Source organism: Sturnira hondurensis, unplaced genomic scaffold (assembly GCF_014824575.4).
Source record: "Sturnira hondurensis isolate 20B ecotype Veracruz unplaced genomic scaffold, ASM1482457v3 Scaffold0023451, whole genome shotgun sequence".
Taxonomy (NCBI): domain Eukaryota; kingdom Metazoa; phylum Chordata; class Mammalia; order Chiroptera; family Phyllostomidae; genus Sturnira; species Sturnira hondurensis.
Window position 1 is genome coordinate 828,542 of NW_028096082.1, and position 21,770 is coordinate 850,311.

Genomic DNA, 21,770 nt, shown 5'->3' on the forward strand with positions numbered 1-21,770 from the left:
ACCAGAAGTCCCCGTTTTAATTTTTCACCCATTCATATTGCTGGTCGCGATGGTTGATAGTCGTTGTCGCCAATTCAATGGCATCAGGAATCGCCAGTTTGTGGTGTGGTGAAGAAGGAAACTGTTCAGTGCAAAACAGCTCACTTGTCATACAATACAGCTGTGAGACAGCCCTGGGGCCAGGTCCCTTTCTGGCTAAACAGCTTTACTCTCCTCCTTTCTAGTCTGCTAGGGACTTTTGGGAGGGGTTCCAGTGAAGATTAAGTTCAGCTTCTTCTCTTCCTGGCCCTGGACCACCTGGTAAGAGCTGTGAATTGATTTCGGGTTGGTAGCTACCTGTGCTGGGTTTGGAAGTTCCTGGGAGAGGCTGTGCTATGATCTGATGCTGGCTGCCACCTGTGCCCTGTGCCAGGGTTTGGGCTGCTCGGCAAGGGCACTGGGCATGCTGAGGCTAGGTGCTGCTTGTTTGGGCTTTGTGGACCTTTGGGATATTTGAGGAATGTCTGCAGCATGGACCAAGGCTGGCTACTTGTGTGGAAAAGCTGCTGAAATTGGTTCAGGCTTATGCATGATTTGGGGCGTGGGGGGGTGTGGGGGGGCGTGGGTAGTGTCTTAGGGATTCATCAAGGTGCAGAGAAAGGTGTTAGCCAGGTTGACAGACATTCAGATTTGGTGCCTGCCTTCACTTGCAGGTGGGTGGGGAAAAGTCTCAACAAAATAAAAATGGTGACTTCCAGCACTTCCTGCTGTGCTGCCCAGGCTGTGTGTAGGGTGGGCTCAACAATGGACAATGGTGCCAGACAGTATTTCTGCCCTGGAAAAAAGAGCTGCCTCTGTAGCCCCCACCCTGAAGCCAGAAGATTCAGTTCTTCCCTTTATGTCCCTGCACTTTGCTGTTCTTTTTGCTGGAGTTTAGGGGCTAAACTAAATGAATGTTTATGAATGTTTATGAATGTTTGTTCAGGCTTTTTAAAAGAAAGCCTGAGTCTACTGGGCGGCCTTCAGTCTTACCCAAATAGAATCCCTGCTGATTTTTCACAGCCAGAAATTGTGGGGACTCCTCTTCCTGGTTTGTGTGCTCAGAGCTGGGAACCCCAGTGTGGGGTTATTAAAATCCCTTGCTCCTTGGTGGGGGATCCTCACACCCAAGATATCCATCCCAATCCTTAACTGTTGCAGGTGGGATTGGGAACAGCTTGTTTCCTCTCTCTGCCCTTCTTACCAGTCTTGAAGTTCCTTTTTTTTATGTTTTTGGAGGAATTCTGTTCAGCTGGTATATAGGTTGTTCTCAGGAGTGGCTGTTTTATAATTTAGTTGTAATTTTGATGTGGTCATGTGAGGAGGCAAACACAGTATTTCCCCATGCCACCATCTTGACAAAATGTCCTCACTCATCATTCATTTTTTTTTAATTACATAAATATTGGGTTGGCCCAAAAAGTTCATTTAGTTTTTGCTGCATAATGGCTCTAGTAGTGCTTGGTTGTCTTTAACTTTATTCAAGACAATTTTGTTAGATGTATCATGGCAGTGGTCATATCAGTATGTATTAAAAAATCAAAATTGGTGAATTTCTGTGCAGCCATTTTAATATTGAAGATGGAAGAAGATATACAATGTTTTTGGTGTATTATGCTGTAATATTTCAAGAAGTAAAAATGCAACTGAAACACACAAAAAAGATTTGTGTAGTGTGTGGAGAAGGTGCTGACTGATTGAATGTGTCAAAAGTGGTTTGCAAAGTTTCTTGGTACTTTTGACATTTTGGCCAAGTAAGTCTTTGCTGTGGGGGTCTTATTCATTAGAACGTTTAGAAGCACCCCTGGTCTCTACCCACCAGAAGCCACTAGCAGGAGATAGCTGACATACCCAAAATATCCAAATCAATAAAGTTATTGGTGAAAATGAATAATGTATCTTTTATTTTATGGAAAAAACATGTAGACCTTTGGCCTTATTTACCATGAAAATTTATATAGATGACTAAGGTTAATAAAAAAGGAAATTCCTCAGAACCAATTTCTTCTAATATCCTTCAAGTTTCATCCATTACAGGTAAAAAAAAAATTAAGAGTAGATCATTCTTCCAAATTTCTTTGCTTGTCTGTGTATGTGTAGGAGGAAGACAATAGTATTATTGGAAGATTGTACCTTCATTATTGAGTACAAATCTGGTCTCAGTGATAAAGACAGTCATGTTCTTTCTAGGTGACCTCAACCCTGAGATACTGCTACTTTTGTCAAAAAGGGCATGAATGGCACTGTGTCTCCCAGGGAGGAGTTAATTTAATAGAGGGCATAATAGGCTTAGGATTCTCAAAAAATTGCAGTTTTCTGCTCTTTGGCTACAGGCAAATTATCTCAGTACTGGAGGACTGAAGTAAATCACAGTGCACACTGACTTCAAATCTTTGTAGGCTTAAAAAGGAAACTTCTTTTTCATAGTTTTTTTTGTTTGTTTTAAGATTCTATTTATTTATTTATTTATTAGAGGGGAAAGGAGGGAGAGAAACATCAATGTGTGGTTGCCTCTCTCGCACCCCCTACTGGGGACCTGGCTCACAACCTAGGCATGTGTGAGCTTCATGTGGCCTTCACTGGGATTTGAACCAATGACCTTTTGCTTTGCAGGCCAGGCCTGCACTCAATCCACTGAGCCACACCAGCCGGGGCAAGGAACCTTCTTTTATCAAGAAAGACTAGAGTTTCTGCTATGGACATGACAATATGTTAGACTAGGTTTCTGGGGAGTATCATCCAGCTAACATAATATTCAATAAGAGTATCATTAAAGTAGTTAGATTCACCTCATCATGTAGAGTATGTAGAGAAGAAAAAAATCTTGAGATTGATAAAAGGATTTTTAAAAAAGGCTGATGCTGTCAATTAAAAATAAAATATGTATCTGCTACACACAGAACAAATCTGAGTGTGTACTAGATTAATGGAAGTACCTTGGGAAATTAGGTTAAAAGAAACTGACATAAATTATAAAATAAACATCATGATGATGATGATAAATAAGACATTTATTTTTCATACTCATTTGGAAAAAAGAAAAGTCAGTTTGTCCTACCCAATGATGGTCTTTCTGAGAGTCTCCATTCAGTCCATAGAATTGGATAGTCCACAGATGATTTTGTACTCTTAATTCATAGAGTTCCCTTTGAAGAATGTGGTTAAAGGGTAAGCCTTTGTGAGCAGGTTCGCTGGTGCACTGCCAGACTTCCTCTCTGAGTGAAACTTTTCCCACACTGGCCACATAGATATGGTGTTTCTCCTGAGTGGATTTTGCCATGAAGGATACAATTTCCCCTGGTATGGAAACTCTTCCTGCATTGTATGCAGGCATATGGTTTCAGGCCTGTGTGGACTCTGATGTGAACAATTAAGCTTCCTTTCTGACTGAAGGCTTTTCCACACTGATCACACCGATAGGGCTTCTCACCACTGTGAACTCTTCTATGAACAGCAAGGTTACTCTGGTTCCTGAAACTTCTCTGACAAATAGCACACTTGTAGGGTTTCTGTCCAGTGTGGAGTCTTTCATGAACAGCCAGACTACCTCGTTGACTAAAGCTTTTCCCACACTCCTTGCACTGATAGGGTTTCTCTCCTGTGTGTATTCGCTGATGTGTAACAAGATTGCCTTTGGCCCTGAAGCTTTTTCCACAATGAGCACACTCAAAGGGCTTTTGACCAGTGTGGATTCTCTCATGTAATGTTAGACTACCCTTTTGCCTGAAGGATTTTCCACATTCCTGGCACTCATAGACCCTCTGTTTCACTCCAGGTGGATCTTCCTGTAGTGTCTTAAAATCTGGGGATTTTTGTTCCAGCTTCTCTCTTCTGAAAGAATTCTGGAAATCCCAGCTTGAGGATCCTGTGGCCTCAGAGTGATCATATTTGTGGTGGGCCTCTGTCATCACATCTAGTAAAATGAGAGGGAAGTCATGTAAAATGCACCAATATGCTAAGTGAGAATAGGGAAAAAATAAACAATGCTTTGTTGAGTGCTTATTATATGCCAGACATTATACAGTGTACTTTGCATAAATAATTTAACCCTGAAAACAATCTTATGAGATTGCTACAGATAAGGAAATGAGAGCATAGGGAGGTTGTCAAAGGTCATGCAGTAGATAAGCATAGAGTTGGGATTCAAACACAGGCATGCTCCACAGCAGTGTATTGCCTCTGCATTGTTTAATTTAGCCTCCCAAATAATCTTGTGAGGTAGACATAAATATCTCCAGACTCAGAAAGATTAAGAAAACTACACAGGATCACATAGAGCCTGCAATTTTAATTGACTTCAATTAGGTGAGGATCCAGGTTGTGTAGGGCCTAAAGCTTTATAATTTTAGAGGCACTCCATTACAAAAAAGTTATAAAAGTAGGAACAAGACTTTGCAGAGACCAATGCAACAGAGGAATCCTGAAACAGACTTCATTAGCTTCATAAGAAGTCCTCTTCTGTACTAGTCTGCTTTTTTGACAGTGGGGTAAACTCCATGATGTCAGAAAATGTGTAGTAGAATCCTGGGCATTACACTACAGATCAAGTCAGAACAACTATAGATTCTGATCCAAGGAATTTTTCCCCTTTAAAACTCATGCTACTTCAGTTTACTATGCTATGGTGGAATTGAAATCAATTCATGTTTGGAAGTTATTCTCAAGTACTTCCTATGCAATGACTGACAGTATTTTCCAATATTGCCTTGTATCTGAGCTGCCTACTGCCCTTAAAAGTGGGTCCAATTTTTCACTAATAGTTTTCTAGGAGTCATCCGAAGGAGATTTTTCTAATTGTTCCTCTGTCTTACCCTTTTTTACTCTGACTGCAATGAGATTTGAGAGACTACCTCGTTTACCTCCATATCAGGATTGTCCTTTTGCGTTTCTACTGTTACTTCTGACTCCAGCTTTCTGGGTTTTCCTTTAACCCCTAGAAAAATGAAGTCCATCAAAGGAATGTCTCCTCTGCGTCCTTACCCTGCCAACCAGTGCTAAGGACAAAGACAACGGTCAACCGACCCTGTGGACAGGAACAGGGCTCACTTACTGAAAAATGCTACATTCTGTGCATATCTTCCATGACAGTCCAGCAGGGTAGCTGTTGGAAATCCAAACATGTCCACTCCTGCTGTATGACCTTAATCACCAACTCTTCATATAATGCTTCCACAGGCTGTTCTTGAGCACCTGAGGGAGGAAAACACCAACCAAACAAAAACAAAACAGAACAATAAAAACAGAAAAAGAGCATGAGAACTGGTGAATGAATATTTAAAGTCAACAGGAGCTCCAGTTTGGGGTACGAGTAAATGGAGGAACTCTGGATGGTCTGATGTAATGTCAGTCACATATAACACATAAAAGCAAAAATAGCCTTAGAGGTACCATGACCACACACAAATGAGCCCAGGAGGAAGCAGGAGGTAGAAAAGCAGAGAACACATAAACACATCTCTCTCTTTTCTGGCCAGTCCCTAAGATAATGGGCACTCCTATTTGATCCTTAGCCTTGGCATGTGATTGGAATCTTCCAGTTTCTTCTCCCATCTAACCATCTGCTCTTTAGATAGTCTCCAGAGGAATTCAGAATCTATAAAAGTCAACATTCAGCCTTCATGATTGGTTCTACAATGGAAATGGCTGTAGCTCTCCTCTCTAATTCCCCCTAAGTTATAAGGAAAGAATAAGTGATTTCGTATGCTACCTTTAAACCATTCTTAGAAGGCTCCAGATCCAGATCCTTCCGTCTCTTACTCTTTAAGATATGAAGATAATGGTTCTAAGGGAAGTGTAAATACTTGTCAATACTTAGAAAAGGAAGAGCTACTTTGGACTCCAAAACAAACCCCAAGGCATTCCAACTACAGTGAGTAACTTGCCCAAATTCTTAGAGCCAGTAAGGAGTCAAGGTGGGAGAAAGATTCAGCTCCAAGATTTTCTGGATCCAAAGCCTATACCTTCATACTAGATAATTCTCTAGTTCCTCATCACTACAGAGCTAGTGAGAATTTTTATAAAAGAACAGAATAAAACAGGGCTTAAAAAGACTTTACTACTCCTCTAGATCCTATGAATTCTCTTATACTATATTATCTTTTTCTATACTTTTTCTTCGGAATATTCTCTTCTTACTTCAGGATTCTGATTACTGCATTCTTATACTTTATACAGTGGTTCAGTGTATAATCTTCATTTCCTCTTAATATGTCTCATAAAAATGCTAGCCATCACCCTGGTCAGGTGGCTCTCAGCTGGGTGGAGTGCTATTCCGTACACCAAAAGGTTGCGGGTTCCATTTTTGGTCAGGGCACGTACCTGAGTTGTGGGTTCCATTCCCGGTTGGTGTGCACATAGGAAGCAACCAATTGCTGTTACTTTCTCATATTAATGTCTCTTCTCTTTACCTCCTCTCTCTCTTAAATGAATAAACATACCATCCAGTGAAGATTAAAGAAAAAATGCAGGCCACCTGATTTAATGAAATAGCAGTGTGATACCACAATTCTTTGTTTTGCTAACTGAAACACCTGTCTTCTTGTCAACTGCACATTCTGCTACAGGATGTGGTGCCCCAAATTTAAGAATTTTACATTCTTATTTGGTGGTGACAGCTCCAATTTGGAGTACAAGCTACAAAGGATCCCCTATTAAGAGTGCCAGAATGCTACAGGACATTAATTTGGAAATTCAACATGTTACTGCTCAACAACTCCACATCCACCAAGACTCAGTGGAAAGTACCTGGTACCTGCTGCCTGAAGTTGGACTCTGTTCCTGGGGAATCCAGCAAATAGAGCTTGGTCAGAACAAGTGGATAGTACGCATAGCTCTGCCTCTCCACATACTGTAAGGTCTTCAACAAGTAACAAACTCAGTTGTATCTCAGGAACTTCCTTGATTAATAAAAGGAAATTCTTATTTTTCTCCCTAGATCACATGTCTGAGAAATTAATTTCCTGAAGATTTTGGAGAAAGTGGCTTTATCATAGCAAATACTGCTTTTCCTAGCAGAAAAGCCATTTATCCTGTGAAAAAGCTCAGAATTAGGTCATGAGACTTGGCTCCTCACTCCCCTATGTGACTTTGTGCAAACAACCAATCATCTGACTTCATTTCCTCACTTAATAAATAGATTAATAACAGTTTCATATCAAGTAGTTCCTGGGAGAAAAAGAGAATAAAATGTGAAGGGTCTCTGACAATACCTGTAGGTTTAAGGTCTAAACTTCAGAGTCCCCAAAAGGAGAGAACGAGAAGAGAGGATGACTGCTGTGTCTCCGGAAGCTCCTGGGGGATAGATAATTTCAGGGTAAGGAGATTCTGGGTAGGGAAGATTATATTCTCCACACAACTGAATCCGTTTTGTCCTTTTTCCCATTCATCTTCCCTAGAGAAAGTGCAAATCTCCTATCCAACCCTGAAACCCTCTGAAACCCTCACTGCTGGGCCGGGATGCACCTGTCCGCTGCCCCGCATCCCTGCCCCGACCCCCGTCCCAAGACTGCTGGGTGAGGGGCCTTCCAAATGCCTTACCCTGCCGAGCCCTGGTCTAGGAACCCCAGCAGCCCCTTGGGGCAAACTCTCCCCCCATCCTGAACACTGCCACCCCTGGACCGCACGCCCTGCGTGCTGGACCTCAAGCCCCTCACCTCCCTCCTCCGGTATGGCTGGACCCTTCTCTCTAGCCGAAGACTTCTCCCCTCAGGGCTTGCTCCTTCGCAACCGGCAGGCCTGGCCTGCTCCAAGCCTTAGAGGCGATGGAGGGGCCAGGCAGCCGCCTGCCAGCTTGGCCCTGGCTTGCCTGGGAGCACTGACCTGCCAGCAGCCTCACTGACCACGGCTGCGCAAACCTACACACAGACAAAGGCCAGCGCTGCCTGCCGCAGGGCCCGCGGAGCCAACCAGACTACAACTCCCAGGAGGCTCTGCATAAACCCTCCCTCAGGTCATAGACCCCAGCGCCCAGCTTCTCCGGAGCACTGTGGGAAATGTAGTTCCTCAGGGTGTCCCAACACTCCTGCGGTGTGGACTTGTCCACAAACTAGAGAGCCAGGTGGAATGGACACCCTGGCTCAGCAGAAACCATCTGCTGAGCCAGGAACTGAGTAGTATAGTGGTCTTGCAGGGTACCGTGGAAGGAAACAAAGTCTTGGCGAGAAGTTGGTTGATAAAGACTTGGGTGCTTAGGGGTTGGGTTATGTGTGGGGGTTATGCAGTTGAGCCACTGTGTTAAAGGTTAAGCCTGTCTTTGGAAGCTAGATCTTTGGAAATGAATCCCACCTCCTTTACTTGCTGCAAATAAATAAAACTTGCTGCAAGTAAATAAAACCTTCCTTCTTGAATAGAACAGCACAAGCAGTAAACTCATTTGGGTTGGTAACAAATTTTGAAAAAAATTGTTTTCCAAGGAACTGGTCCCTTGCGCCAAAACTAATGGGGACCATTGATCTAAGACATTCTTAGGTGACAGTTTCTCTGGTATGGTTGTGAGATGGTCTGTCCTGTAGGAGTTGGATTTTGTTCTTTGTGTGGCCTTGTTTGTCTTGTATGTAAAAGCACTGGACTTGCAAAATGAAACAGGTAGAGTCAACCACGTGTATTTATTTTGAGTAACAGAAGCCAAAAGTTTCCTCTTCTGACCACAGTGTAGGAGGAAGGTGGAAATGACACAGGGAAATGAGTTGCTTTTAGTAAGATTTGAGAGTGGCTTTAAGAGGTAATTTACTGGTTCTCTGTCCATTCTCCTTCAAAGATGGTTTTGAGGTCGCTGACTCTGGGCAAGTGCACTTATGCATTCCCAGGTCAAAGTCCTATCAAGTTCAGAAGACTCCTGAGACCTCAGCTTCTTTTCAGAGTAGTAGCCCATTAGCTCCCTCTTTTTAATCCAAAGCTGTGGTGTGACTTGAGGTGGGGCAGGTGGAGGTGAGACAACTTATTCTCTGCCTCCACAGGCAGGAGGAGGTTCTTCTAAGTTGTGTCCTGTTTTTGAGTAGCAGCTCTGCCTCAGCCCAGGCACAGGCCCCTATGGTTGTGAGAGTCTTCTGACTGGCAGTGAAATGGGCTGACCTGGGCACTTGCCCTGCTGTGGAAGGAACAAGGTGGAGCAACCCAATGTTTTACCATAGCAGGGACAGGCATAGAAGTTTAGTAACAGAATACTGCATTTCTGAGTGTGAGCTAGAAGGGAGACAGGTACAGGGAGGCCACACCTCCCAGAACCTTCTTTTTTAGCAGTTTTGGTCTGAATTATGGCAGGTGAGCCAAGCTGTTAAACCAGGCAGCCTAGGAATGCCTTCTGCCTTTCACAGTCCCACCTGTCTGGAGCACAGAAATCCAGCCTTGGGGAAACCTCAGCCCATGTTCTCTCTGAGTCCAGGGGCCAGAGGGCTGAGAGGAGCTGAGGCTTGTTAATATAGTAGGAAGTGACTGCTGTGTGGGTGTCTGGGCTAGAGAGCAGGTGAAACTGGACAGTGCCTCATGTGAGCAGCCCCTCATGACATGCGGACTCTTTACCCTACTGTTTGATTACAACATGTGCTCACAGCTATTCCTTTTCTTCACTTTTAGTCCTTACCTCCTAATGTTTTCAGTCCGGGAGCAAAAGGTGGAAAGCCAGTTGGACTTTGTAGGCCTCAGGTGATCTGAGGTTGATCATGAACACATCTCAAGGCTTATCCTAGTGCTTACAGGGCAGTGGGTTTAGGGGACAAAGAGGTAGAGAATAATTGGTGGTTTCTTCCTGAATCTTGATTTTCAGAAGGCTTTGTTTGTAAGCTGCAGCTTGTGTAGCTGGCTAACTAGGGGATGGCCTCTAAAATGATGTCTGATCATAGAGGGTCTTGTGCTGGGGCCTGAACAGCATGGCCTCACATGTTTGGCCTTACCCTTCTCCTGTACACACACATACACACACACACACACACACACACGAATTTGTATTCCCCAGGAGTGTCTCTTATCATCATGGGGATTGGGAGAGAGGGACTTTTTTGTGATACATCTAAGAGGGCAGATACAGAGGGCCATGTCAAGACTTCCTCCCAAGCTGTCCTCCTCCCCAGCTGTCCTCCTCCCCAGGCCCAAGTGCCTTACAAGGTACAGCTCTTTACAGCCATATGGCAAGCATGTGTGCTTCCAAAACTGTGGGATACCTACTGGATACTGTGTAGAACTGTTATATCTGGCATCTCTTCCCCCTCTGGGATTACTGTGTTTTATCCACTGGGCTTTCCCTTTCTACATAGTCACTCCCTACCTATCTTTCAAAGTCCTGGACAGACAACATAATAACTGATTCCTGAATACAAAATTATGGTTTTGTGTTCTGGATCATATGGGAAAAGGCTCAGATATGACATCTTCCCCCTTTTCTCCATTGTTGCCATGTTGTTGTTATTGCAGGCTGTCACTCTGGACCACCTTGCTCATTAGATCCCCACCAGAGTATGAGTTTATGAGTGTCAGGATCTCTATCTCCTTGATTTTTCCCACTTCTGCCTCACTTCTTATGACACATTTCTCCTGTTAGAGTAGTGATCTCTTTATATACTCCAGTTCTCAGAAGTCCTAGCACCTAGGAAAGTGGAAGACTTTGTCAGGCAGCCAGAGGATTTCACTTTTTCAACTCAAAGATGTACTGACTCTGTTCATGTTCAGCAGGAAGTAGTTATAAAACTGATCCTTGTTCCTGTTCCTTTAAGAATGAGGAGTGAAAAATGTCAGTGGGGGCATTGTTAGATAGGACAAGGGTTTCAAATTCTGGGCAGTTCTTATTACATGTTATTCTTGCTAAATGTTAACAACTAAGTCTTTCTACAGAAGACAGAGCATTGAATATAAATCCCTTCTCTCCTTTACTTGTTGAAAGTAAATGATACTACTTTGTGACAATCATGTCTTAATCATTTTTTAAATTCTTGTTCAATTACAGTTGTTCCTATTCCCCCCATTATGCTCCCCATCCCCACCCATTCCCTTCCCCATTCAATCCTTACCCCGCCACTGTCTTTGTCCAAAGGTCTTTTATACATGTTTCTAGATGACTACCCTTCTATACCCCATTATCCCCCTACCCGACCCCCTCTGGTTCACGTCAGTTTGTTCTTTATTTCAATGTTTCTGATTATAAGTTGCTTGCTTGTTTGTTTGTTGATTAGCTTCCACTTATAGGTGAGATCATATGGTATTTTGTCTTTCACTGCCTGGCTTATGTCACTTAGCATAATGCTTTCCAGTTCCATTTGTGCTGTTGCAAAGGGTAGGAATTTCTTCTTTCTGCTGCATAGTATTCCACTGTGTAAATGTAGCACAGTGTTTTGATCGAGTCATTAACTGATGGGCACTTAGGCTGTTTCCAGAAATTCACTCTTGTAAATAATGCTGCTATAAACTGGTATGCATACGTTTTTTTGAGTTGGTGTTTCAGGATTCTTAATGTATAATCCCAGCAGTGGAATTGCCTGATCAAAAGGCAGTTCCATTTTTAATTTTTTGAGAAAATTGCATACTGTTTTCCACAGTGGCAGCAACAATCTGCATTCCCACCAACAGTGTACTGGGGTTCCCTTTTCTCCACAACCTCACCAGCACTTGTTTATTGATTTGTTTATGATGGCCATTTTGATGAGTGTGAAGTGGTATCTCATTTATGGTTTAATTTGCATCTCTCTGATGGCTAGTGATGCTGAACATCCTTTCATATATTTCTGGGCCTTTCATATATTGCTTAACCTCCCTGGAAAAGGGTCTGTTCAGATCCTTTGACCATTTTTTAATGGGGTTGTATTCCTGGAGTGGAGCTATGTGAGTTCTTTATGTATTTTGGTGATCAAACCCTTGTCTGAGGCATCATTGGCAAATATATTTTCCCATACAGTGGGTTCCATTTCCATTTTGCTAGTGTTTTCTTTAGCTGTGCAGAATCTTATTCATTTGATGAGGTCCCAGTTGTTTATTCTTTCATTATGTCCCTTGCTCTAGGGGACATATTGGTGAAAATATTCTACATGGAATATCTCAGATTTTCTTGCTAATATTCTCCTTTAGGGCTTTTATGGTGTACTGACTAATATTTAAGTCTTTTACCCATCTTGAGTTTATTTTTCTGTATAGTTTAAGTTGGTGGTTGACTTTCATTTTTTCATGTATCTGTCCAGATCCCACAACACAGACTCCTCATGAGCACTACAGAGGGAGTGCTCATAAGACTGTCAGCTGATTTCTCAAAAGAAACATTGCAGTCAAGAAATGGCTGGAAAGAAGTATTTGAAGTCATGAAAGGCAAGAACCTACATCCAAGATTACTCTATCCAGAAAAGCTATCATTTAGAATGGAAGGGCAGATAAAGTGCTTCTCAGATAAGGTAAAGGAATTCGTCATCACCAAGCCCTTATTATATGAAATGTTAAAGGGGCTTATCTAAGAAACTGAAGAATATAAAAAACTATGAACAGTAAAATTACAACAAACTCACAACTATCAATAAATGAACCTAAAAAAAAGAAAAACAACAAAAACAAAAACTAAGCAAATAACTAGAACAGGAACTGAATCAGAGACATGGACATCACATGGAAATATTTCAGTTGGGAGGGGAAGGGAGAAATGGGGAGAAAATCACAGGGAACAAGAGGCATAATTGGTAGGTATGAAATAGATGGGGAGAAATCAATAATGCTATAGGAAATAGAGAACTCAAAGAACTCAAATAAAGAACTCATGTCCATGTAAAACCCATGGACATGAACTATGGAGGAGGGAGAATGCTGGAGGGTTGGGGGGTACAGGGTGGAGGGAGAATAAAGGGGAAGAAATTGGGAAAACTGTAATAGCATAATCAATAAAATACACTTAAAAAGGAAAAATAATAAGGGATATATACTAAAGTAAAAAGTAGGCAAAAGACTTGGATAGACACTTCTCCAAGGAGGAAATTATTTATTTTAATCTTTGCATCTCTTTCTGTTCTTCTCCTCTTCCCTCCCAACTGTTAACCCTCCAAATGATCTCCATACTTATGATTCTGTTCCTATTCTTGTTGTTTGCTTAGTTTTTTCTTTAGATTCAGTTGTTGATAGTTATGAATTTGTTGCATTTTTAATGGTCATAGTTTTGATCTACTTTAATAACTCCCTTTAACATTTCATGTAATAATGGCTTGATGATCATGAAGTCTTTTACCTTTATCTCGTCTGGGAAGCACTTTATCTGTCCTTCCATTCTCAATTATAGCTTTGCTGGAATAGTAATCTGGGTTGTAGGTCCTTGCATTGAATATTTCTTCACAGTCCCTTCTTGCCTGCATAGTTTCTTTGAGAAACCAGGTAACAGTTTTGTGGGTATTTTTGTAGGTAACAATCTGCTTTTCTGTCATTGCTTTTAGATGCACTCTTTATCTTTTGCCTTTGGAAATCTACTTATGATATGTCTTAGTGTGGTCCTCTTTGTGTCCCACTTGCTTGGGACCCTCTGTGATGCCTGGAGTTGTATATCTATTGCCTTTGCCAAATTAGAGATATTTTCTTTCATTAGTTTTTCAAATAAATTTTCGACTTCTTGCTCTTACTCTTCTCCTTCTGGCATCCCTGTGATTCAGATGTTGGCACATTTGGGGATGTCCCAGAGTCTTCTCATATTAACCTCATTTTTAAAAAATTCTTATTTCTTTTTCTGCTCTGGTTGAATGTTTATTTCTTCCCTATGTACCAAATCATTGATTTGAATCTGAGCTTCCTTCCCTTCATTGTTGGTTCCCTGCAGAATTTTCTTTATTTCATAGTGTAATCTTCACTTCTTCCTTTATGTTATTGCTGTACTCAGTGAGTTCCTTGAGCATCTTGGTCATCAGTGTTTTGAACTCTGCATGTGATAGCTTGGCTACCTTCATTTCATTTAGTTCTTCTTCTGGTGTTTTGTTCTGTTCTTTCATTTGGGACATATTTCTTAGTCTTCTCAACTTGGCAGCCTCCGTGTGTTCACTTTTGTGTATTACTGCATTTTCCGACTATAAGACGCAGTTTATTTTTTTACCACATTTTTTGCTTCAAAAATTTTGAAAAATATTTTTCTCTTTTAAAACTTAGGTGCATCTTATGGTGTGGACTTAAGATGCACCTAGGTTTTAGAGGAATAAAATAAGAAAAAAATGTGAAGCAAAAGTGTGGTAAAAAAGTGCATCTTGTATTCCAAAAATATGGTAGGTAGAGCAGCTGGACACTTGAGAAGGCTATCTGGGTGCTCACAGGTGGCCGCAGTGGAGGACTAATTAAGTGGCCTGTCAAATCCCCTTTAGACTAGTAGTGTCTAAACCCTAAGCTGGGATCCCCATCCTACAGCACCAGAGCCCAAAAGGTATACAGATAACAACCAGCAGTGAAAAGTGGCAGGGTTGCTCTCTGCAGAACATGAATCACTGGAGACACAAAGATCCATTTAAAGGGTCAATGCACAACTTTGCATTTGCAGCCACTTACCCTGGCCTCAGACAAAGGCAGGGGCAGAGTGGGCTAGAGGAGAGACTGGAGATGGAAACTTTGTGGAGAGAACTGAGAGAGTAGCTCTGGACCCCAGTGCTGAGTCATCCTCCATATGGCAGCAGCCATCCTGCTCTGGCAGACCACTCCCCTAAGAGCAGCAGCAGCCTGAGGGGAAACAATAGTCCCGAACCCAGGAGGGACTCTGCCCCTCCCTGTGGTTCTTAAGCCTGACTGCTGAGTACATACATTGTGACAAGATTAATAACTGAAGACAGCCACTGACAGTAGATTCCTGGAAGTCTTGAACTGGCTGACTAAGGTCAGACAGGATCAACATTGGACATAATCAGAGGTAGATCCAGAAAAAAAAAAAACAGTGGTAAGTAGTAGAGGGTACTGAGATGAAATCCACTGTGGTCTTCTCCATGATTTGCCATATTTTGTTTCCTGTGTAGCTTTCTAATATTTACTTCTAGTCCATCAAGTTTGTGCATATTAAGTCACTAGATTTTATACTATAGTTTATTTATCTCCTTTCTCATAATAGACTTAATTTCTTCACACTTTTATTATTACTAGTTCATTTGCTAGTAATAATGGGTTTGTGGGGAGTGGAGATATTTTTATGGATATGGGTTTGTTTGATGGCTTTGTGGTTTTGTTTTGGCTGCACCTGTACAACAGTATATGAGATGTGGTGGACAGAGTGACCCTCAGTCAACCAACTGGAGGAAATGACCCACCAAATAATGACCCAATAACAGTTGAAAACCAATTACAACCAGAAAGCCAACATAAATTGCATAAATGGTATCTCAAGAGCTTCAAATTCAGGAGATAAGGAGACTGCACCGCTGAATCTCACAGGTCTCCTACCATAGAAGTTCACATCACAAAGTCAGGAAGTCAAAATAGATCAATTTAAGACACAGAGGCAAACAAGAAGAGTCTCACAAATTATGGGAAGACAAAAAAAAACCAAACAAAATAAAGGAAAGGAGAAATTCTCAGAAAGAATGCTAAATGAAATAGAGGCAAGCCAGCTATCAGATATTAAGTTCAAAACAATGGTTATAAGGAAGCTCAATGAGCTCAGTGAGAATTACCAGAAGCCACAGAGAAGCTACAAGGAATTTACTACAAACTATATCACCGTGACAAAGGACATAGAAACAGTCAACAAGAGCCAAGAGGAAATGAGGAATACAATTTCTGAACTGAAGAACACAGTAGAAAGAATCAAAATTACTTCTGAATGGAATTCAGGCTGAAGCACAGGATTGATTCAGCGAGCTGGAGGACAAGGTAGAAAAAAACTCCTACAAAGAGCAAGAAAAGGAAGAAAGACTCAAAAAGCACAAAGAGGGGCTAATGAAACTGCAGGACAACTTGAAATGTAATATAATCTATATAAAAGGGATGACAGAAAAAGAAGAAGAACAAGGATAGGAAACATTTTTTGAAAAGTAATGATGGAAAACTTCCCTAATTTGATGAGAGAAAAAGTCACACATCCAGGCAGCTCAAGGATCCCAATCAAGGTGAACCCAAAGATACCTATTTCAAGACACATCATAATTAAAATGGCAAAAATCAAATAAAAGAGAGAATCTTGAAGGCAGCAAGGCAGAAACAGGAAGTAACATGCAAGGGAGCCCCGCCCCCCAAATGCTAAGAGCTGACTTCTCAACAGAAACGCTACAAGATATAAGGGAATGACAAGATATATGCCAAGATATGAAAATCAAAGGCCTGTAAACAAGACTACTCTATCTAGCATGGCTCTCCATTAAAATGGAAGGTGAAACAAAGATTTTGCAAGACAAAAGGAGAATAAATGATTACACCTCCATCAAACCAGCATTGCAAGATATAAATCAAAGGGACTGATTTAAGAAGATGAAGAAAAAGAGTGACACAGGGAGGAATACAGGTACAAAGGAGGCAAAATAGTAATGAATAAGTACCTATCAATAATAACCTTAAATGTAAATGGATTAATGCTCCAATAAAAAATCATAAGGTAAGTGAATGGGTAAGAAAACAAGACGCACACATATGCTCTACAAGAGACCCACATCTGAACAAAAGACTTATACAGACTGAAAGTGAAGGGTTGGGGAAAAAAAAGTACCAAGCAAATGGACAGGAAAAAAGCTGTGATAGCAATACTTACATACACTTCAAAATAAACTCCATGAAAAGACACCCAGTAAGATCCTTTATAATACTCGAGGGAAGAATCTATCAAGAAGACATAAATATTGTAAACATATATGCATCCAACTTAGGAGCATCCAAATATATAAGAAAAGGCTTGGAGGACTTCAAAAAAGATATAACAGTGACACAATTATGGTAGGGAATTTTAACTCCCCACTGTCAGCAATGGATAGAGCATCCAGAGTGTCAACAATGATATTGTGGAAGTGAATGATGAATTATATCAAATGGACTTAACTGTGTGTGTGTGTATCCCTTTGTTCCCCAAAAGCAAAATACACATTGTTTTCAAATGAACATGAAACATTTTCAAAAATAGATGGCATGATAGAACATAAAACAAGCCTCAACAAATTCAAGACAATTGAAATCATATCAACCATATTCTTGTACAACAGGGTCTTGAAACTAGAAACCAACCTCAAGGAAAAAACTCAAAAACATTGAAACAAATGAACACTGCATACAATGCTATTAAACAAAAAATGGGTTAACAATGATATCAAGGAAGATATCAAAAAGTTTCTAGAAATAAATGAAATTTAACATCCAATAATCCAAGACCTATGGGTTACAGCAAAGGCAATTCTGAGAAGGAAGTTCATAGCACTACAGGCCTACCTAAAATAGATAGAAACATTTCACATAAACAACCTAACCATACATGGAAAAGTACTAGTAAATAAAAACAAAAAAGCACAGAGCTAGTAAAAGGAAGAAACTAAGTAAGATCAGAGCAGAATAAAATGACATAGAGAGAGAAAAAGGACAATTCAAAGGATCAATAATTCCGGGATATGGTTCTTTGAAGAGAAGGAAAGTTGACAAGCCTTTAAGCAGACTCATTAAAAAAAGAGAGGACCCAAATAAACACAATCAGAAATGAAAGAGGAGACTGATACCACAACTGATACCACAGAAATACAAAGAATTGTAAGAAATTACTATCAACAACTATATGACAAGATTTGGACACCTGGAAGAAATGGACATATTTCTAGAAAATAAAAATCTTCCAAAACTGCATCAAGAAGAAGCATAATGCCTTAACAGATCAATAACAGCTGGTGAATTGAAGGAGTTGTTAAAAAACACCCAGCACAGAATACTCAGAACTGGACGGTTTCACCAGAGAATTTTACAAAATACTAATGGAAGAGCCATCCCCATGCTTAGACCATTCTAAAATCCAAGAGGAGGAAAGACTCTCAAACTTTTTCTGTGAGTCCAGCCTTATCCCAATCCCCAAATGAAATAAAGATGCAATAAAGAAAGAAAACTACAGGCCAATATCACTGATGAACATAGACATTAAAATCCTCAACAAAATATTGGCAAACCGCATAGAGCAATACATTAAAAAGATCATACACCATGATCAAGTGGAATTCATCCCAGGGATGCAAGGATGGTACAATATCACAAATCAATTAATGTAATCTATCGCATAAGCAAAAGGAAAAACAAAAATTACCTGATCATATCAGTAGATGCAGAAAAAGTATTTAATAAGGTATAACACCCATTTATGATAAAAACACTCAGCAAAGTGGGAATAGAGGGATCCTACTTTCACATAGTAGAGACCATGTACTAGAAACCTACAGCCAACAACATACTCAATGAGCAAGAAATAAAAGCTTTCCCACTAAGATCAGGAACAAGACAAAGATGTCTGCTTTCACCACTTCTATTCAACATAATATTGGAAATTTTTGCCACAGTGATCAGACAGGAAAAAGAAATAAAAGACATTCAAATCGGAAAGAAAAAAGTAAAACTGTCATTGTTTGCAGATGACATAATAGTGTACATAGAAAACCCTATCACTCCATTAAAAAGTGCACAACCTAATAAGAGAATTTGGAAAAACAGTGGGATACAAAGTTAATATTCAGAAATCAAAGGCATTTTTGTACACCATCAGTGAAATATCAGAATCAGAAATTAGCACAAAAATATAATTTGCTGTAGCAACAATAACAATAATGTACCTAGGAATAAACCTAACTAAGGAGATGAAAGACTTGTACTGAGAAACTACAGAACACTGAAGAAAGAAATTAAGGAAGACACAAATAAATTGAAGCATATACTGTGTTTGTATATTGAAAGAATTAACATCATGAAAATGTCCATATGACCCAAAGGAGTTTATGGCGTCAACAAAATTCCTATTAATATTCTAATAACATGTTTCATAGATTTAGGACAAACATTTAAAATATTTATGTGGAAACATTGATGATCATGAATAGCCTGAGCAATTTTGAGAAAGAAGAATAAAGTAGGAGGGATCATAATACCTGCTGGCAAACTATATTACTAGGCCACTATATTCAAAACAGTCTGATGCTGGCATGAGAACAGACACATAGATCAATGGTACAGAATAGAGGGCACAGAAATAACCCCATGTGCAGTTATGCTTCTAACCCCAACAAAGGGGACAAAAGCATAAAATGGAATCAATATGGCCTCTTCAACAAATGATGTTGGGAGATCTGCACAGCTACATTCCAAAAAAATGAAACTGGACCACCAACTTACACCATACACAAAAATAAACTCAAGATGAATAAAAGGCTTAAATATAAGTCATGATATCATAAAAATCCTAGAGGAGAACATAGGCACGAAAATCTCAGATATTCCACACAGCAATATTTTCACCAATATGTCCCCCAGAACAAGGGACATAAAGGAAAGAATAAACAACTGGGATTTCATCAAATTAAAACTTCTGTATGGCTAAAGAAAACATCAGCTACATGAAAAGGGAATCCACTATATGGGAAACTATATTTAGAAATGATACCACAGCCTAGGGTTTGATCTGAAAAATATATAAAGAACTCAGATGACTCCACACCATGAAGAGAAACAGTGAAATTAAAAAATGGACCAAGGACTTGAACAGACCCTTCTTCAAAGGGGAGTTATAGGGGGCCCAGAGACATATGAAAGGATGCCCAGTGTCACTAGCCATCAGAGAGGTGCAAAGTAAAACCGCAATGAGATACTACTTCACACTGGTCAGAATGGCATCATAAACCAATCAACAAACCATAAGTGCAGGAGAGGTTGTGGAGAAGAGGCAACCCTAGTACATTGTTGATGGGAATGCAGAGCATTTCAGCCAATGTGGAAATCAGTATGGAAATTCCTGAAAAAAAACTAAAATTGGAACTGCTTTTGACCTGACAATTCCATTGCTGGTATTATACCCTAAGAATTCCAAAATACCAATTCAAAAGAATGTGTACATCCCAATGTTCATAGCAGCACAATTTATAATAGTCAAGTGCTGGATGCAACCTATGTGCTCATCAGTAATGAGTGGATTAGAAAACTATGGTACATTTACACAATGGAATACTATGCAGGAGAAAGAAATGAGCTCCTACTATTCGAGGCAGCATGTCTGGAACTGGAGAGCATCATACTAAGTGAAATAAACCAAGAAATGAAAGACAAATACCATATGATGTCACCTATAAATGGAACCTAATCAACAAAACAGTCAAGCAAGCAATATATAATCAGAGACACTGAAATAAAGAACAAACTGACAGTAACCAGAGGGTTGGGGAGTTGGTTAATGGGGGAAAGAAGGGACAGGGTCATTAAGGAACCTGTGTAACAATCCCATGAACAAAGCCAAATGGCTGTAGGATTGAGGATTGTTATGGGGCATGAGTGGGGCAAGGGAACATGGCTGCTTGAAAATGGAGACAGTAGCAATTGAACACCAATAAAAAATTTAAAACTTAAAATAAAAATACAAAGCCAAAGAAAAGAAAAGAAAAGGAAAAACCAACTGATTGTAATCAGAGGGTGGCAGCAGAGGGATTATGGTGGATGTTTTGGGAAGAAGGAGTCTGAGCCCCACAGAAGGCCCTGAGTTGTGGGTTCCAGTGCCATGAAGATAAGTCCACATAAATTCTGGTGGCAAAACTTAATGGAAATTGTGTCAGTGGAAGAAACTTCTGGAGCCCCAATAGTTCCTCTAAAAACATCCACAGAGGGACTCATCTACTCAGACTCACTGTCTTTTGAGCTCCAGCACTGGGTAGCATCTTGAAGGGCACCAGTGGAATACTGAGTGAATCTGGTGTCTCACATTGGGGTGAGCAGAGGACACTATCCCTTTTCTGTGCCTCCCCCCTGCAAAGCCATGAAGCCAGCAGACTGGTGTCATATTTAAGACTCCATCAACCTGGCTAACACTCTTTGATAGTCCTTGGAGATCCCCAGAGACTCCACCCAACACAACTTATTGGCCCACCCAATCTGCTTTTCCATATGAATAACTGGCCTTGGATCATGCTTCAGAGCTCCCTAAATCCAATCAAACAAGCAACAGCTGCCCTCAGTGAGCTCAAGACTGGACACTAGCAGCATCAAGATTAGTTTCACAACTTAGCTTCTATTGGGAATCTCCAACCCCAACACAAGTATCAGCCTTCTTAGATTGATTTATAGCTCAGGAAGTGTAACCCCAGGCAAAACACAGCTTGGGGCAGACTTAGGCCTGCACCACCTAGGATCCCTCAGGGCCAGTGCACCCAGTGGACAGCTGATCCTCAATGGAGGATGGAAGTTGGTGGTAAATAGTCACAGCCAATCCCTGAAGCTGACTGACCTGGGAAAATCCCTCCAATTGATCTGCCAAAGAAACCAAGGCTCTACTACAAGAGGAGGGTTCCCTCAGTCCATGTGAAGGGCACACCTCAAACACTGAGCTTGCGTTAAAGAGGAAACTGAGCTATTGAACTCTACAGAATACCTAGAAATTAGTGTATACTACCAAGATGGAGAGTCAAAGCAGCTGTACATAATATATAGAAATAAACACAGGGAACCTGAAAAAATAAGGAGACAAAGAAACATGGACCAGGAATACTATGGGAAATACAGAATCTAAAGTACTTGTGACACATGAACATGAACAAAAGGAGGGGGGGGGAATGGTGGGGGAGGGGTGTGCAGGGTGGAGGAGAGTGAAGGGGGAGGAATGGGACAACTGTAATGGCATAATCAATGGCATA

The 21,770-nt window shown here is 40.7% G+C and overlaps 1 protein-coding gene across 6 annotated transcripts; it reads right to left on the bottom strand.

Moving 5' to 3' along the window:
• Nucleotides 1-3,008: 3,008 nt before the first annotated feature.
• On the bottom strand, nt 3,009-7,901 carry ZNF32 (zinc finger protein 32). Of its 6 annotated transcripts, none has more exons than XM_037037785.1 (5): nt 7,671-7,901; nt 7,227-7,308; nt 6,337-6,436; nt 5,069-5,208; nt 3,009-3,931 (listed from the first exon to the last, which is right to left on the bottom strand). In XM_037037785.1, the coding sequence occupies exons 4-5, from the start codon at nt 5,136-5,138 to the stop codon at nt 3,180-3,182; spliced, it is 822 nt and encodes a 273-aa protein (XP_036893680.1). In that variant the 5' UTR covers nt 5,139-5,208; nt 6,337-6,436; nt 7,227-7,308; nt 7,671-7,901; the 3' UTR covers nt 3,009-3,179. The 6 variants fall into 6 exon arrangements, with proteins under 6 accessions (XP_036893680.1, XP_036893679.1, XP_036893682.1 ...); XM_037037784.1 differs by lacking the exon at nt 6,337-6,436 and adding an exon at nt 6,763-6,865; XM_037037787.1 differs by lacking the exons at nt 6,337-6,436; nt 7,227-7,308 and adding an exon at nt 6,763-6,865.
• Nucleotides 7,902-21,770: the final 13,869 nt, after the last annotated feature.